The sequence below is a fragment of the Leptidea sinapis genome, chromosome 39 (assembly GCF_905404315.1).
Source record: "Leptidea sinapis chromosome 39, ilLepSina1.1, whole genome shotgun sequence".
In the NCBI taxonomy this organism is placed as follows: domain Eukaryota; kingdom Metazoa; phylum Arthropoda; class Insecta; order Lepidoptera; family Pieridae; genus Leptidea; species Leptidea sinapis.
In genome coordinates, this window is record NC_066303.1 from 1,928,333 (window position 1) to 1,948,036 (window position 19,704).

General features: G+C 37.4%; 1 protein-coding gene across 8 annotated transcripts in view; it reads right to left on the reverse strand.

Annotated features, from left to right (window-relative positions):
• Positions 1 to 19,704, reverse strand: part of LOC126976151 (serine/arginine repetitive matrix protein 1-like) — a 51,855-nt gene that overhangs the window by 17,977 nt on the left and 14,174 nt on the right. For 3 of the 8 annotated variants that reach the window (XM_050824359.1, XM_050824356.1, XM_050824357.1), the window contains exons 7-12: positions 11,029 to 11,578; positions 7,132 to 7,183; positions 6,172 to 6,244; positions 406 to 1,549; positions 200 to 250; positions 35 to 64 (exon numbers count right to left, since the gene is read on the reverse strand). In XM_050824359.1, the coding sequence (XP_050680316.1) occupies positions 35 to 64; positions 200 to 250; positions 406 to 1,549; positions 6,172 to 6,244; positions 7,132 to 7,183; positions 11,029 to 11,578 (1,900 nt within the window). The remainder of the gene's footprint in view (positions 1 to 34; positions 65 to 199; positions 251 to 405; positions 1,550 to 6,171; positions 6,245 to 7,131; positions 7,184 to 11,028; positions 11,579 to 19,704) is intronic. The other 5 variants (XM_050824361.1, XM_050824360.1, XM_050824358.1 and 2 more) reach the window with 4 other exon arrangements.

Genomic DNA, 19,704 nt, shown 5'->3' on the forward strand with positions numbered 1-19,704 from the left:
ATCACTAGGGAGGAACGGAGATTTAAATACACACCTGCGTACAGAATCGCAGGTTGAGCAACATCTGAAAGTTAAAACAATAAGTATGGGCCACATTAAAAATCGTTTACTAAAATAAATGGTTTTGCTATTTGTAAAAAGACACGTAAAATAATATTTTGACGCATGCAATTGTTAAGTAAATATCGAAAAATATTACCTGCGACGTCTGTTGCCATTTTCGGTGTTTTTGGTGGTGGTGGAACACATTCTGCGAACAGAAGTACAATTTAAAAATACGAAAAACAACCCTGTACACGATGACACTGTCGTTCTTTTAAACATTTCAGACAGTAATCTTTATTGCCACAATTTTTATAATTTACTTCAATAATATTAATAAAATACATCGCCAAATTTGCTCACCTTCAGCAGACCGCTTCAGCACTCTGTATTGAAGTGGGAATTTCGACATTACGTTATCAAATATTTTCTCCTCGTCCTTTACGTTATGCCTACTGTTAAATTTTATAACAGCTTCTATGAACGATACGTCGTTATCACCATACATATCATCCAAAATCTTAGAGACTGCATCACAGATTTGTTCAAATACCTGAGCTTTGATCAATTCAGGTAAATTCTCACCGAACTTGGACAAAATTTTGTCTGCAAGTTCTTCAGTAGCTTTCTGCCTTTTGGTTTTGATAGCAAAACTTATTGAATTGTTTTGTGGCTTCGGTCTTTTTTCGTCTTTGCGATCAAAACGAATGTCTCGTTGAGCTTGTTTTTCAACTGCGCTGTGATCATCGCGTCTTTGATCGCCTTTTCTGTGCCTCTCAGCCTTTTTTGTAAAATCAACAGCTCGTTTATATACATCTTCGATTTCCTTCTGCAGTTCTTCTTGCTTCTTCAGAATCACAGCTTTCTGTTCAATACGACGAGTTAAATCTTCTTTAATCATCAAAAAATCAACTTGTTCCTTCTCTTCTGCCCGGAAATGCATTTCTTGTGCCTCTTGTCGAATACGTTCTCTCGAATCATGTCGCGATTGCCTTACGCGTGCTTCTTCTTCTTTTTTGGATTGCGATATTGGAACCCATTGACGACGCGTCTGCTCTGCATGGGTATAACTATGTCTGATATCTCGGTAATCTGCTTGCTTTGGACTTTCCGCAGTCCAAACAGGGGGTGGTGGCGCTTCATCAGGCACTTCAGGACTGCGTCTTTTTTCTAAAGCCCAAGAGCGTCGTGGCGAACGCGGCGAGGGAGAATGTCTTCTGTAGCGATCGCGCAATGGTGACCGCTCGCGCCTTGGCGATCTAGATCCCCTATTCGAAGAACGTGGCCCATGAACATCTTCAATAACTCGAGCGGTATCTGAAGACCTTGGCGTTTCGAATTTCGCCATCCTCAACACGTCTCTTCTATCATCATCCAGATTTTTACCAAAGTGCTTATCCCTAACAGTCCAACGTGAGCTCGATCCTTCGGAGCGTACATTTTGAAGATTATATTGTGCAGTATCATTTGGACGGTAGCCACCTGAGTACATTTCTTGATTTGAAGCCTGTAAATCAAAATTAATGTTGCTAACAAGAACAGCGTCATAAAAATAAGTATCGATTAAGGAAAATAAAACCAAAGCTTTTGCTTCTTTTTTTAAATCTATCCCTATTTAACTAATGCTTAGAAATGGTGTAAATATTTCACAATTCCATACCATCATATCCTGAATGTATTTCTATTTAAATGCAGCAATACCAAAAAAAAGATAAACAAATTCATATTTTAATACGCAATTACACGTATTTAGAGATTACCGTAATCAATGGTAAAACAAACTGTAGTCGGTTTTCATGTTCCATCATATTATAATCAAAGAGAAATACATGGGTACTCTTAGATATTTTTTATATTTCTCAGTACTCTTCATAGATATAATAAGTTTTGTTCTGGTTCACAGTAACATAACATAACATTTACTTGAAGCAAAACTTTTACTGGGTTGTATTTGGTATATGCCTTGTGTTCATTAGAAGGAAAGCATCAAAATTCTGTGTAGAACATTCATTCAGTATTGGTATTCGGTACATCTTTCGATGGCATGACCTACATTGAAAAGATTGTCTTACTTTTCGTGCCCTTTGATTCCCCTTTATTTTCGCTTTGATTACTGTCTCTTAACTTTTTAATAATTGATAAATAACATTTCCACCAAATTCCATAAAAATATCTTATACTGGAGTTATTCGGCAGCACTTCGAAGGTTTTTGTCAATTAATGTGTGTATTATTTCTACTTATTCCTCTTGTTTAAAACGTGATAATTTGATTTACATGGAGAGGGTTTCTGACATAATAATTTTATAGTAACTCGCCAATTGGTGGTATTATAGTTCATCAACCATTATTGCGTACAACCAGGTATTAGAAGATTATTTAAGTAATAATTATTCTTTTGCATCCTGTCACGAGTTGCATCACATTAATTTCAATAGATGATCTAATTTAGCTTCCATATGTAAGTGTACATATATATATATATACAGTTATTACTGTGACAATAAATGTATTGTGAGTTGGAAGCATTGACTTTTCACACCATCATTATTGTACTTTCTAGATTTCATAGTATTAACATTAATAGCCTCCAAACCAAATAATTCAGATACATCCCAAAATGTTTCATATCATAAACATTTTCATGTCAACTGATGACATATTTGCAATATCCTTATTTAAATTAGATACTTGCTGAATTCCATAAGATCTTTGATTCTGTTAGATTACGCGTAGTAAAATTATTTCTGCCTGAAATATCGTACGTATGCACCTACAGATATCAATGTTATAGCAGCAAATTATATGAAGGACTGTGAATGAACTCTATGGACCAGCTGACCTGAAATATGTCGTAGAAAAGTGAGTTTGGAGGACCTTAGGCAGTAATGCTGACACTGCTCATTGCAGACCTATTGGAGTGTCGAGAGGTTTGTGCGATTAATTCCAAGCATTTTTATAAAGCTATCTACTCTATGACAATTTTGTTCAGTATAACGAGGGTCAAACTGTAAGTTCTTGAGAAAATCAATTGTGCCCACGTCAAGTCAAGTCGTACATCGCTGCATCCGACGGTACCACTGAGAAACACACTTTGCCCACTCGTCCTTACCGTACGCAATAATCTTCGACGGCTTTTTGAAACGCAGCTACAGCTGCCTCGACGTCCATAAATCGTTCTTCGCAAAGTTTTTCATTTATTTACGGGAATACATATTAGTAAGGTTTGCAACCTTCAGTGCTATACGGCAGGTGACCCAGTTATTCCACGCATAACGTCACTAAATAATCGATCGTTCATCTGGTGGTGTGCGACGAGGTAGTGTCGTAGTTGAAGAAGTATCCTACTGCGAGGTTGTTTATGCAGAACTTTTTCCAAGACAAGTGGCATACAATTGTTAGAGTACCACACTGCAGTAACTGTTTTTCAATCCCATAAAACAACTGTTGCGTAAGGGCCTATCCTTTCGAAGAATTTCTCACACTTCGACCTCTTTTCATTCACTTTAGTTCGAAGGAAACACACACTGAGCAGTGTGTCTTTCTTTGTTTCGTAACAGTAAATCCAGCCATAGACCCCCGTAAACATGTTGAACACAACATTTGAGTTCACTCCACCTCCACTTGCCTAGATCACTTATATCATTCAGCTACTTCACGGCACCAATCAATACAACGGAGTTTTTGGGACTTAGACAAATTATGAGGTATCCACCGGCCACGAAGCCTCTGACCGCTAAATGTTGATGGAGGATTTTGTGATCCTGACTGATACCGATGCCTAAGCTTGTCCGAATCCGAATTGATAGGTTGCTCTTTTAACAGTCTCAACTATAGGCCGATGGTATATTCAGTCGTTGCCGTAGAAAGCCGTCCCTGACGCAGATCATCGGTAACATTAGTGCGACCACGTTTAAACTCATTTAACCAGTTGTAAACAGTCGCACGAGATGGGGCTTCATCTTTAAAGGCTTACAGTAGGATATCGTATCTCGTTGACTTTAATGAAATCGAAAGTCATCAAAACCATTTAACAAGTGGCCAATTCTAAAAAGCATAAGTGTCACTCTAATAACGTAACTTTTTTAGTCTTTGTAGTGATTCAAATTATCAAGATCAATGTCTCAAAACAATCGAATTAGAAACTGAAATTTTATGTCTAGTATTAAACTACAAAAGTACAAAATTTGCTTTGTATACTCTCTCATCGTATACACAAATAATAATACTTACAGACTCTTTTTTTCAACTCCAAAAATTATTACTTTGCTAACCAATTGTAGTTTTATATCGAAAGTTGACCTAAAGTCGAATTGAGATGCTGAGTCGTCTTGCAACGTGCATTTTTGAAATTATCTTGCTGTTTTGATTTTGGATCTGTGAACAGTGTTTATTCGAAGATTTTTATGGACGTCCATTTTTGAAAATTTCCTGTCTATTTTGGATCCTTCCAAAGATCAGTGTTCATTTGAAAATATTATGGAACAGCATTTTGGATTTTTTCTGCTGGCTTTGATTTCGGATCCTTCCCAACACTGTGCACAGTGTTCATTTGAAGATGCTTATAGAAGTGCGTTTTAGTAATTTTTCAGCTGTTTTTGATTTTGGAACCTTCCAAACACTGTCAATAGTGTTCCTTAGAAAATTCTTACGGAAAAGTGCGTTTAAGTAATTTTTCTGCTGTTTTTGATTTTGGATCCTTCCAAACACTGTCAATAGTGTTCCTTAGAAAATTCTTACGGAAAAGTGCGTTTAAGTAATTTTTCTGCTGTTTTTGATTTTGGATCCTTCCAAACACTGTCAATAGTGTTCCTTCGAAAATTCTAACGGAAAAGTGCGTTTAAGTAATTTTTCTGCTGTTTTTGATTTTGGATCCTTCCAAACACCGTCAATAGTGTTCCTTCGAAAATTCTTACGGAAAAGTGCGTTTTAGTAATTTTTCTGCTGCTTTTGATTTTGGATGCATCTAAACACTGTCAACAGTGTTCATTTGAAGATTTTTATGGAAGTCCATTCCGGTCATATCACTGCTGCCTTCGATTTGAGATTCCTTCGAAAAACAATCAACATTTATGGTTTGGAGATTTTTATAGAACTGCGTTTTGGTGATTTTTCTGCAGATTTTGATTTTGGTTTGATTTCAAACATTGTCAAGCTTCATTTGGAGGTTTCTAAATGGAATACTTTAAAATCTTTCCCACATTTGAAATATAATGATGATTGAATAACCGGCGCTTGCACAGAGTTAAAAAAAACTGGCTTAGATGAGTGAAGTCTTAAGTCCTATTAAAATAATTATTATTTCCTTTCACTTTCATATGTTGTAATGACGTCTTGGGGATGTTCTTAGAGTGTGTATGCTACAAATATGGCAGAGGTTACAAAGACAATACCAACTTTTGTGATCAGGAATTATAGATACAGATAAATTTACATATCCATTAAAGACACCATATGTATACTAAATACTGAAAGACAGTCTCTGAAAAGTCCTTAAAATGTACATTGTTCAATACGAACCTATAAATCATTATCATCATAACAATATAGGTGACACAAAGACATTAATGAGTAACAAATACATAAACAAACAGGTCAAAAGCGAGTTGGACAGGCTATAGGAAGAGTTCCGTACCATCATACTTTTTATTTACTTTTGTAAACGAAACAGTACTATTTTAATTTTCATTGTGGCCAATTTAAAATTCGCCATCTTGCTTTTACAAATCAAAATCAAATTAAATTAAAATGACATTATTCATGTAGGTCAAACTAGGTGAGACTTATAAAAAAGTTTTCTTTTCTTTTTACATTTACCACCACTCCGGAAAAGGTTGAGATTTAACGAGAAGAAGTGGCAAGAAACTCATTACCACCCTTTTAAATCAAAAAATTACAGCTTAATCGTTTTACATATCATTTCAATTACAATATAATATTATGTAGTGTTGCAATAAAAATAATTTAACGTCTAATACCCAATACCTTAAATCAAAAAGAAGTTAGTGTAAATTATTAAGTAAAAACACATACACTTCGGGTCCAATGAAAAAAAGGAATAAAATATTTGTGTCAAATAAAATAATTCCCATTTTCTCTATGAAAGATACTGGAATGCAATGTAAAATACCTGTGGCGTGGGTTCGTAGGCCGGTCGGACTTGCTTTATCGCCACAGATTCTGTGGGACGTGGTGGGGAGTATCTGCAAAAGTATTCATTAATAAGTAACATTTTAAGCAGTTAGGAATCTACCAAACATTCGAAGAATATTTTTATGTGACAATAAGAGACGAGACGAGCAGGACGTTCAGCTGATGGTAATTGATACGCCCTGCCCATTACATTGCAGTTCCGTACAGCATTCTTGAAAGATCCAAAAATTCTGAGCGGCACTACAATTGCCTTGTCGTCACTCAACTTGTCACCTTGAGACATAAGATGTTAAGTCTCATTTGCCCAGTAATTATACTAGCTACGGCGCACCTCAGACCGAAACACACCTATTCTTTTTATGCCTCCGAACTGAGAAGATTGGCTTAGTTTCATTTTATTTAGTAGAATCGAGTAGATCGTGATGTGTTACGAATCTACCGCAGCTGCGAACTGTGTACGTTTTAGAATGAATCTTACTAGCAGGCAGCTAAAGAAGCTATTTGTTTAAAACCTTTAACGACAGCACGGACATGTATGTCCCATCACATAAATTATCTAAACAGATACATAACAGATTATCTACATATTGAACAAATTTTGATTTTATACGTTCTATATATTTTTTGACGCAGGATGATGATGAAAAGGTGCCTTCAACGTCAGCAGGCAAACATCATACTGATAAACCTTTTTCCAAATAGAGCCAGAGTTGCATCCATCCAGATCTTCTTACACCCACTCACTGGTGGTTCAATTGTATTAATAATTAAGTATTAATGTAAATAATAAGCAGTGAGGCACAATGCGTGTGCGCAATTCGCGGGCGTGATTCGACCTTCATTTGACCTCAGGCGATTGGTGTAGGCATGTCTAAGGACGCGGGGAAGAGGTTAAAGAAATATGATCGCATATATACTAAAAGAATCAAAATATTACCTCAAATCAACTCTATGCCCTGCTGAATGATGTCGGGTCACATTTCTGTCACCTGAAAATAATTATAATTACCAAAAGACCTGTGCTGCCCCGGGGCGTAAATAAATAGGGTAGCCCCAGGTCCAAAGGTGTCGTAAGAGGCGACTACGGGCTTTATGAAAGTGGGAGAGTCACGCTGCCGTCTTATGACGTCAGCACAATCGGGCCAGACTCGTCCGGGTTACTTGCCACACTCGCACAGAATACCGGCGTGAAGTAGCGGCCTAGTGCCGCTATGTTTCGCATAGGTTAGTGTCGAGGACCGGAGGCCATCTGTTGTCTATCTATCTTCTGCTGACTACACATCCCGATGGTTACCAGGTCTCTGTCGACGCCCCTCTCGGAACATCCGACCATTGCCTGGTCAGGAGTGTAGTGCCTATCCGACGCCAACGTCGCAGACCACCAGCGACCCGCCGCGTTTGGCACTACTAGTCAGCAGATTGGGATAACATGCGTTCCTTTTTTTCATCCTACCCAAGGGATAGGGCATGGTTTGTTTCCCTTCGGATGATCCTAGTGCCTGCGCCGTTGCAGTAGCCGATGTGATACTGCAGGGCATGGATATTTTTATACCAAGCTCTGTAGTACCGCCGATCGGTGGCAGATCACAGCACAGTTAAAGCAGCATCTGATTGCAAAAAACAGGCGTATCGAACTTGGGTTGCGGCGCTGGGTTCAAAGGAACTGCAAAGTTCTGAAGAGGAAATATAACCGTGCCTCCAGATTTTTTAAGCGGCAAATCGCCCGTGCGAAATCGAAGCACGTCGTCAAAATTGGCGAGCAGCTTTCCAGCTACCCGACCGGAACACGCAAGTTCTGGTCGATGTCGATAGCTGCTCTTGGTAACTTCAACCAGCCGTCCATGCCGCCGTTACACATGAGGAATGACACCCTGGTCCATACGGCAAAAGAGAAAGCCGATCTCCTGTGCACTCTTTTTGCCTCCAACTCGACTCTTGACGACAACGGAAAAACACCGCCGACCATCCCGCGGTGTCAGAGCTCCATGCCTGAAGTACAGTTCCGACAGAAGACTGTTAGGCGAGCTCTGTTTTCGTTGGACGTCAGGACGTCTCCAATCGTGCTTAGAACGTGTGCCCTTGAGTTGACGCCGGTGCTAACGCGTTTATTCCGGCACTCTTATTCAAAAGGCGTAGTCCCTGATTCATAAAAGTCACCCCTTGTCCATCCGATCCCAAAAAAAGGAGACAGTTCGGATCCGGCAAACTACAGCTCTATTGCTACTACCTCCCTACTCTCCAAAATCATGGAGAGCATAATTAACCGCCAGCTCTTGGTATACCTTGAGGGTCACCAGTACATCAACGACCGGCAGTACGGCTTTCGCCATGGTCGGTCGACTGGCAATCTTCTGGTATACCTAACACATAGATGGGCGGCGGCTATTGAAAGCAAGGGGGAAGGCCTGGCAGTTGGTCTGGATATAGCGAAGGCCTTTGATCGTGTATGGCACAAGGCGCTCCTCGCAAAACTTCCATCATTTGGGCTTCCCGAGAGCTTATGCAAGTGGACCTCCAGCTTCCTCACTGGGCGCAGCATACTGGTCGTTGTCGACGGTTATTGCTCGAATCCCAAGCCCGTGAGCGCTGGAGTGCCCCAAGGCTGTGTGCTATCTCCCACGCTGTTTCTTCTGCATATCAATGATATGTTGGACACCGCCAACATGTATTGCTATGCAGACGACAGCACTGGTGATGCCGTATACATGGGCCATGCAGGTCTCTCTCGGGAAAACGTCGAGCAGTGCCGGGAGAAACTTGTGTCTTCTATCGAATCCTCTCTCGAGAAGGTCGCGGAATGGGGTAAGTTGAACCTTGCCCAATTTAACCCCCAGAAGACTCATGTTTGCGCGTTTACCACTAAAAAAACCCCATTTGCCGTATCACCGCTCTTCGAGAACACTCCCCTTAAAGCCTCGCCTAGTATCGGAATACTGGGTCTCGAAATCTCGAGCGATTGCCAATTCCGTGGCCATCTGGAGAGCAAAGCCAAATTGGCTTCGAAGAAACTGGGCGTCATAAATAGAGCACGGCAATACTACAAGCCGGCCCACATTCTAGCGCTCTACAAAGCGCAGGTCCGGCCTCACATGGAGTATTGCTGTCATCTCTGGTCTGGCGCACCCCAGTATCAGCTCGATCCATTTGATCGCGTGCAACGCAGAGCAGCTCGAATTGTCGGGGACCTAGCGCTCTGTGAACGGCTGGATCACTTGGCGTTGCGTAGAGACGTCGCTTCATTGTGTGTCTTCTACCGCATTTATCACGGGGAGTGTTCTGAAGAGCTGTTCAACCTGATTCCTGCCGCCGAATTACACTTTCGCACGACACGCCACAAGTTACGATATCATCCCCACCATCTGGATGTGTGGCGGTCCTCCACAGTGCGGTTTTCAAGGAGCTTTCTTCCACGTACTACAAAGCTGTGGAATGAACTTCCTTGCGCGGTGTTTCCGGGACGATACGACATGGGTTCTTTCAAAAACACCTTCCTTAAAGGCCGGCAACGCTCCTGTGATTCCTCTGGTGTTGCAAGAGATTGTGGGCGGCGGTGATCACTTAACAACAGGTGACCAGTACGCTCGTTTGTCCTCCTATTCCATAAAAAAATACTGCCGCTTCGGAAACAAATGGCGCACTGAGAGAGAATAAGCGGCGCAAGAAACTTTACTTATTTAAAATTTTATTAAAGTTCTCAATAATTATTATTTTTACAATGTGAAGGCGGTATTTATATTAATTATTACACGTGGAACTTCAATGTCCAATTTCAAAAATTACTGCCATTAGAAAGACGTTCTGTTGTCATCCCATCTGTATATTTTTTATATTTAAACATATAAAATAAGTTGTAGTATTTTATTTTGTAGTCTTGTTGTAAAAAACCTTAAGTAGAAAAGAGAAAAATATTGATGAGTGCATGGATATTATTTATGGGGTATTTCGATGCATAGTCCTCCACAGTGCGGTTTTCAAGGAGCTTTCTTCCTCGCACTACGAAGCTGTGGAATGAGCTTCCTTGTGCGGTGTTTCCGGGACGATACGACATGGGTACCTTCATGAAAAGCGCGTACACCTTCCTTAAAGGCCGGCAACGCTCCTGTGATTCCTCTGGTGTTGCAGGAGAGTGTGGGCGGCGGTGAACACTTAACACCAGGTGACCCGTACGCTCGTTTGTCCTCCTATTCCATAAAAAAAAAGACAACATGTGAATAAATCGCGGAACAAAATCACCCTGCCCTTGTCTAAAGCCTATAAAGGGTATCTAATACATGAATAGGTACTGATTCTCGATAAAAGGTTATCATAATAACTGTAAAATTGCAAATATGATGCACCAAAGCTTGCAAGGATGATAAAGAGAAGAACTTGAACTGGAGTTATTCATGAATCATGAAGATATGCATATTTTAAACAATTTATTATGTTTTTAAAGTGATAACCCTCACTTATAGGATTAATATACAAATAAAATTTGAAAAACAAATTGTATGTACCTATATGTTATAGTATGTAATTGGAGGTCGTGGGTTAAAATGTAGCATCATTCATAAAATTGTTTTTCAAATGTTATTTGTGAATTCATATTTTGTTTAACAAAGAACTAGCTTAGAATATAATATGAATTCATCTTTAACGTCATCGGTTGCAGGTGCGTTTTACAGAGAAAAAGATACACGGGATGGCTCTCGCTAAAGTTTTTTATTTTATAATGAATTATATTTATTTAAATTCAAAGAACGAAAACCAATGACATAGGCTGTGCAGAGCTCGGGCGTGGCATTCCTGTAAGGCAAATTTAATAAACCGAGAAAGTGTAGTTTAAGAGAATTACCTAATTCCTTCCTGAGTTTTGGTGAAACAGGCCTTCCATGGGCCATCATTCCACTAGACGGCATTCGTCTATCTACAGGTGGTTCCATAGGGTTTCTCCCTGCAGGTGACACCCTACGGCCAGGTGACATCCTACGGCTTCTGCCCATAGGCGAGGTCCTCCCGGCAGCGGGTGAAGGTCTCCTTCCAGAAGGTGAAAGTCTTCTTCCGGGAGGTGAAAGTCTTCTTCCGTGTGGTGAGACACTTCTTCTAGGTGGAGATCTCATTCTGCCAGTCATTTTTCTCCCCGGCGAATGACGCGGAGAAGGCGAAACCTGTCGTGGTTGCAAGCCCCGAGCATGCATATTTTGGGGAGAATATTGCGACTTTTCTAAATGTTTGTACTTCATTGCCAGTTGTTCCTTCAACATTTTCTTTTCATGTGGATCATACTGGGGCTTATCCAGCTCTTTGTACTTCATTGCAAGTTGTTCCTTCAAAATTCTCTTGTCTTGGGGCATATATTTACCATAGTCACTTTTCTCATACGAATCCATTTTCTGCTCGTGACCCTAAAATATAAAAATTTAATTTAATTTATAATTTAATTATTTGTCAGTAATCATAATATTATATATCTAACCAATTGAATTGTGTTCATTTATTTCCAGGAATATTAACACAATGTACAAGAAACAATTCAGAGCTAAGAGAGCTTGGCAAATGATGTTGAGCACAATACATTCACACAGCCTTTTTTACAAAAGAATACATTAGTGGCATTGCCATATTTTAATAAAAAGTCACGTATGAAAATTATATGTGCATAGATTTCCACTTTTGTATTGACTCATCACGATATCTCTGGAACCATAAGACATAGAGAATTGAAATTTGGTAAAATATTCCTTTTGCCGAGTAGAGGTCAGAATTATGCGGATTTTACAAATATCCACCCGCAAGTTTTTTTTATTTATTATGAACAGAACAACGTCTGTCGGTAAGCTAGTATAACTACAATTTGCAATTCTTTTTTTTACAAGTCCAGTATTCTGCCTGTATATGGCTGACAAGATTGGTTTCTAACAAAAGCACAAATGAAAACGTCTTTTTTAAGTTATTAATCTGTAAAAAAAACTATTGTATATAAACACTGATCAATACCATCAAAACTGGAATATTCATTGACACCAATACTTGTTACTTGGTGGCTTACCTCAACGTGACATTGGCTGAATTGTGGTCACCCTTCAACACACACAATATAAATAATAGAATAGAATTGAAATGTGTCAGAATGGAAGCAGGATAGTGAAAAATTAACATAAATAAAAAATCAGACAATAACAACTAATGATTTATCTATTTATATAATAAATAAAATACTTTTAATTAAGTCAATTAAATTATTTTTATTAATTATTTATCTATTACCATAGATACTTAAATGGAAGTGGGCTGGTTACACAACAGACAATACCCGAAATGGAGGAAAGACATAAATGCACTGGTACACAGGTTTCATCAAAAGGGATTGGCCATTCTAAAGACATAAGAAATAAGAGCTGTAACAGGTGGCATAAGCACAAAATCTGCTGGGGTTACAGATTCATTGAGAATATTGGAGGAGGCCTTTGCCAACAATAGGCACTCAGACAAGGTTGTCGACAGTTGAATTTTTTAGGTTTCAGAAGCTTTATCATAAGAAATATTACAAATTAACTTGTGAATATGATAATACAATTCTATTTTCCATTCTCGATTAATAGGTAGCTCTAACCATACTAACCTTTTTATAACTAATTTTCTTGTTTTTTTGCTGCAAATATTATTTAGTAGGTTTTAAGTGTTTATAGTAAGTTTAGAAGTAGAATGTTTGAGTGTAGCCAAGTATGCAAATGCTGTGATTGTTCTACTATGGAGGTAATGGAGCGACCTGAGTAAAATAGACTAGCGTGTGGTCAGCATATGTGTCACCTTTAAGACCAATTTTATGTATATCAGAAGCAATAGGGGTCTGAAGATGATCCTTGAGCTACACCGTAAGTTATTAATTTCGGTAGTTAATAGCTCTGGGCTCAATTGACTCTGGTTACCTTACATCTATTTGATTGATACGATTGGAATATGTTAAAAGCCGACTACCAGTTATGCATTTTAGTATCGATAGTAGAATTTCATGGCTGACGGTACCGAAAGCTTTTTAAACTCAATTAAAATACCTAGCTTTAATTCCCTTGTATCAATAATATGTTTTATTTATTTATTTTATTGATGTTACCAAATTATAACTGCAGCTAGGAATTAGACTTTGGACGAAAATCGTATTACTTTTAGGCTAGAAGTTTTTAAGGAGTCTACAATTCAATCACACTTTGGAACCTTACGAATGGCGAATACACACCAACTTAACATCTGTTTATGCAGCGAGTTAGGTTTTTGGTAAACAGGTCTTAATAGCTTAAACGGATTAAGTAGTTATTCCATCAATACCAGTGCTAGTGTTTGTAGATATTATGTTATCAATAATTTCAGATACTTCGTCCACAGAGATTGTTCTCAGTTCAAATAAAGTAATTTTACCCCCTTTGTTACATATAGTCTAAGATCCCGCTATACAACGACCTTCACCGAGATGCTTATTTAATGAGACGTATTTTTTATGTTATTAAATATGCCAATAAATATATCCTATATGGGTTGCCTAACAAATTTCAGTCCAGAGTATTTTTAATTAATAATTTAAAAAAAATTTTTTTTTAAACATTGCACCGGTGTGATTATTAAATAAATTTGATACCAATCGAAAGTTTGAAGCCCATAGAATATGCAAACGTTAGGTTGCCTATTTTTTTCCGGTCACAACCACGGGTTGCCAGGTGTAAACAGGTAAATCTATACTAGCATTTTGCAACGGTCTGATTATTGAATCAAACTTAGATAAAATGAAAGATTATTTCATAAGGAACACGGTGGTATAGGGTTGCCTGCGAAAAATCCGTCCCGAATTACGGTTGTCGAATTTTAAATAATAAAATATCGCTGCGAGTGAATGTGTGTGAGAGAGAGGTCCCAGACCAACCATCCCATGCGGTAGAAAAGGACGCAGCGTAGCAGCTGTTTAAAGTCCGCCCATTTAAAGAAGGAGAGTGCGCATGCTATTTGTGCTTGGAAATGAAAAGGATAGCGATAGACGCGTATATGCTGTGCATTATTTTGGAGTAGATTGTCGCTATAGATACAAGTGAAAAAACGTGCTGCTATTTATTGTTGGAAAAAATGGCCAAAAAGTGTTTTTTGTGTGATTCGGATGACGGAATAGTTGATTTTGATGATGAAACTTTTGAAAACTGTGCATTAAAGTTAGCTTTTCGTAAAAAAAAAAATACAATTTTGTTGAGCTACCCAGTGCGTCACTCCAATTTGTAGGTTATCATACCACGTGCTACAAAAAAGTGACTGTTTTGAATAAAAAATATAACGAAGAATTTCTTAAATTTATAGCGGAATATACAGTAAGTACATAATAATTGAATCTTTAAAATTATCTAAGCTAATACATCTTCTATATTTTTGTCATGTTGAAGTAATTGCTAGTAAAACTCACTTATGGTTTTGTTAATTTTCGACACACATATTTTTTTTTGTAATTTACTTAAAAAACGGTAGTTGAAAATTGAACAAGAAAATGTTCTGATTTCCTTTTTTTTTTGGAATAATTAAATGAGGATGTTTTAAATCAACTATTCTTATCAAAAAATTTTTAAAATTTATAATCAAACATTTTCATTTAATCGCAAAAATTGTTTTTTTTTAGGAGCATACCGATGTATCTACTACTGAAGAAGAACCACAACAGTTGAATCCTAGTGTCTATTCCTGTGCTACAGTTGCTGAGGATGAAACGAGTAATGTTGAAGACCTGCCTCAAACTTCTGGGGGCTTTGACAAGGTAATAAAAAATTATTATTTTTTTAAGCTTTTTTAAAAAAGTGACATGAAAATCTATTAATTGAACTTGTATTTTCATTTATATTTGTTTTCTTCCATTTTTACTCAAAGAATGATTTAAATTCTTTTAGGAGCAACATCAACAGCATCGACATCAACAGCAACGACATCAACAGCATCGACATCAACAGCAACGACATCAACAGCATCGACATCAAGCACAATTATTTGTCTTTTTTGTGACCACAGCCAAAAAAGATGTGGAAAGAAGCTGGTTAATCTTACTTTCCCTAAAGGTGACAAAGTACCACTACAGATCAAAAATATCGCCGAAAATTTAAGCGATTCGGAGATTCTCTCCAAACTTCAACATCAAACTATCGCGTACCATCTGCCTTGTTACGCACTGGATCAATCGAAAAATAAGCGGTCCACGGAAGAATCTACCGATTCCACGTATAGTAAATATCGACAGTTACATCAGTTGGCTTTTCAATCCATATCAAATTTTATTGAGACAGAAATAATTGAAAACAACCAAGTTATGTACTTGGCTCAATTATTTTTAAGATACCAAGCTTTATTGCTAGAGTTTGGAAATCATGAAATTAATTTCGATGATATTCAAGATTACCGATGTGAAACCTTGCAAAAAAAGTTAATGAAGAAATTTGGTAATCTTATTACGATTGAAGCGTCAATGGGAATACGTAACAAAAAAATTGTGTACAAAACAGACATGGACATTTCTGTAATGGCTAACAATTTTAAATTTTTGGAGACAAGAAATGATTATGAGTTTGAAAATGTAGCATATTATTTGAGAAGTTGCATTAAAAATATAGATGTTCATCCGCTTTCTCGCAACGTAACTGCTGATGATGTCATTCGTGGAGAATGTGACATTCCTAAGCAATTAATAGATTTTATGCGAAACCTTATTGAAGGACCTAATCATTCTGATGAAGATTCGAACGGACTGAAAGCTAAAATAACGTCAATATGTAGTGACGTTATTTATGCTGTCACTAGGGGTGCATGTAAGCCCGCAAAAAGTTTATCTCTTGGATTGGCAGTAAAGTCTTTAACCAACTCTAGGCAAGTAATTACGATACTTAATAGGTATGGCCATACAATTGGATATAATTTGGCAGAAGAATTGGAAACCGAAATGACGTATACATCGATCCAAGATAACAAAGTTATACCAAAAGGCATCACTGCAGCAAATGGACACAGCACCCACGTAGCGTTCGATAATTTCGACCGCTTCGTTGACACAACTTCTGGAAAGGACACTATGCACGACACAGTTGGCATTATTTATCAATTCTCTAGTAATGGAACTGATAATTTTGATGATGGTGAAGCTACAACTTCACCAGCGCCTCAAGTAAAGGACAACACAAATGAAGAAGGGCCTACCCGCAAGAGAAGGCGTTTCAATGAAATATCACGAGAAATTCGACCATATTATTCGAAACCTAAGGCAAGTATGCAGCTGATTACTGTAGATTCATTTACCAATACAACCGAGTTATGCAAAAGTGCTACAGAAATAGCTACAGATAAAGATTTATTATGGATAATGTCGTTATCAAGAATTGATTCTGTTCCTATGTGGTTGGGTTATAACTGTATGATATCTTTAGACCACAGTGAGAAGCAAAGAGTTGAATATTTGCCTCCCATAAATTCATCACCAACGTCGTATGCAGTAGTCAATGAAACATTAAACATGGCTAACGAAATCGCTGAAAAATGTCAGCAGCCAGAAATTATTGTGACATATGATTTAGGGATAGCAAAAATGGCTATGCAAATTCAAGAACAAGAAAAACCGCTATACAATAAAATTTTTGTTAACTTGGGAGCGTTTCACACAGAGATGGCATTTTTTAGAGCCATCGGAAAATATATTGACTCCAGTGGATTAGTGGAAATACTGGTGCAAGCTGAAGTATTAGCCGGCGGCTCCATGAATAGCTTTTTGGACAGCAAGCACTTCAATCGTTGCAAGCGCTTACATCCGCTAACCGCTGCCGCATTACAAATATTACATTTTGAACAGTATTTATCGACAACTAATGTTACACTTGAGGCGATGGATGAACTGCTGCAAACGCAAATACAGAATGCATCAAATCAAACTGCTTATGACGCCAACGAAACTATCGAGTTACCAGATGTATTGAGTCGAATTGTTAACGGTTATAAAGAATTCTGCAATCAGACTTTAATCGGAGAAAAAGGGAAAACAGCTCAATTTTATTACCAGTACTGTGAGTTAATTAATTTATACCATCGGTTTTCCAGAAGTAACCAGTAACTTTGAACTGTACGTGGATTCGATTTTCAACATGGCTGATATTTTTTTTGCGTTAAACCAGCCCAATTATGCCAGATGGTCCTTGTTATATTTGAGCAATTTCATCAATTTGTATAGTAATAATTCATCTTTGGTGGCTGAATTTCGTCGAGGTGCCTTTGGAATTAGACGAACTGCAGCGAATTTCGCTCGATCACCGGTTGACTTGACGCTAGAGCAAACCATCAATGTTGATGCTAGCAATCAATTGGCTGATAACCTTGCTGCGGATTCAATATCTGCACGTCAAAGATGGGCACTCAGTCATAGCATGAGGACGAAGATATTAACATCTATCAAACAAAAAATCGGATTAACGAAAAAGGATGATACTTCGCACTCATTGCAACGAAGTAAAATTAAGAAAGACAAGAAAAATCTTCAGAGTATCATTGAAGCAATAAAATGTACGATTAATCCATTTGATGACTATTGACAAAGATACATTATTCAACATTTCAACCGGTAAAGCAGCATCGAAAGAAGTTACTGATTTTCTGCTGAACGTAAAAACAGCAGGCTCTCAACAAAAATTAAATTTTATCTCGGAATGCTCTTCAACTCCCGGAAGATTCGATAAACCAATAAAACGAAACAAAATCTGCAATTTTGCTTCTCAATGTATGACTAAAGTCTTGAGTACCAAAGACAAGAACAAGAAAGTATTGTTGAAAATGGAACGAGATGTATTTGGGCGACTTTTGGCAATAAGTCTAAACAAAAAATTAATCTCGAATTTTGCCTAACTTTTCCACTAGCACCATTGCCCCCTGCTCTTTTTGCATGTACTGGAGAGATGTTAAAAACTTCAAAATCAACGTAAGCAAAGGTTTTGAAATCCAAAAGTAAAATGGTTGAGACAACTCATATCAACGTTGAAATAATAGATGGTTTTTATTACTTGCATATAATCGGAGCTGCTATAGCTCAAACTTTTGATAAAATTGCCGAGTCAATACTCATAAAAATATGTTCAACAAACGCGACAGAAATACATTTAATTTTTGATCGCTACTTATCACCGTCAATCATAGATTCCGAACGTGAAGGCAGAAAAGAATTCGATATTCCGTACAAAATTTCAGGACCTCAGCAAACTAGACCAAAAAATTTTTTGCAAAGCCTTAAAAATTATCGCTGTAAAGAGGCTCTGGTGCAGTTTCTGGCTGATTATTGGCAAAACGAAAATTTGGTAACGATAATCCAAAACAAAAAAAATTTTTTAACCGTCGACCATCACTGTTACTCTTATCAAGTTCAGGAAAATTCCGTAAAAAAAACTGAAGAAACTAACTATGAATGTCATCACGAAGAGGCAGATACAAGGATTATTTTTCATGCTTCTAAAGCGGAACCAGGCTCAAGAGTTTTAATTAAAGCTACTGATACTGACGTTTTGATTATTTTGTTAGGAAGTATGCACAAACTTATCGGATCAGAAATTTGGCTTGCCAGTTCAGCTACAAAAAAGAGTAATAATCAAACTGTTGATTGTATTAATTGCACCGATTTAGCGTTGGAGTTAGGAATTAAATTATGCCAAAGTCTTCCAGCATTCCATGCATTTACAGATTGCGATTACACGGCAGCATTTTACAACAAAGGGAAAGTAAAACCTTTTCAGCAATTTTCAAAAAATGAAAAATATCAAACAGTTTTTGCGTCATTAACAGATGCTGCTGATATTTTCATTGGTGAAAAAATGAAGACTGTTCAAGAATTTACGTCTAGTATGTATGGTATCAGGGACTGTACCAGTGTGAATGATGCGAGACATCGCATTTTTTTGAAGAATTACTCTGCAAAAGAAGACAGCGAGCACTTTTTAAAAAAAATAAAAGGCTTCGACTCCAACTCCATACCACCATGCTGGATATCATTAACTCAGAAAATTTTACGAACTATTTTCGTAAATTCCATGTGGCTTAATGCAACGGATCCAATATGCGTGAAACTTCAGCCTGAGAACTGCGGTTGGTTCTTAGATGAATATTTAAAACCAGTAGGATTCATTGGGGATCATATACCTTTAAAAATAGAAGACATTGTCGAAAAAACTGAAACGGAGAGTGATGACGAAGAAGATTCAGAAGTTGGAGATCACAGTTATATGTCCGATGACTCGGAACCTGAATAATTTTAAAAATTTTTGTATTTTAAATTTTTTTCAATAAACAGAAGTATTCTTTTAATTGTTGTTTTTTATTTCGGCTCCCAATAATAAAGATAAAATTTGCCAGATAAGTAATATATATGTTTTACTCTAACTGTCTTTTTTACTAAAGATGTGTATATACTTTAGTGTCACATAAACAATAAACATAGATAAATAATTAATTGATTAAAAAAATAAAAAAATAAATAACTATTTCTGTATAT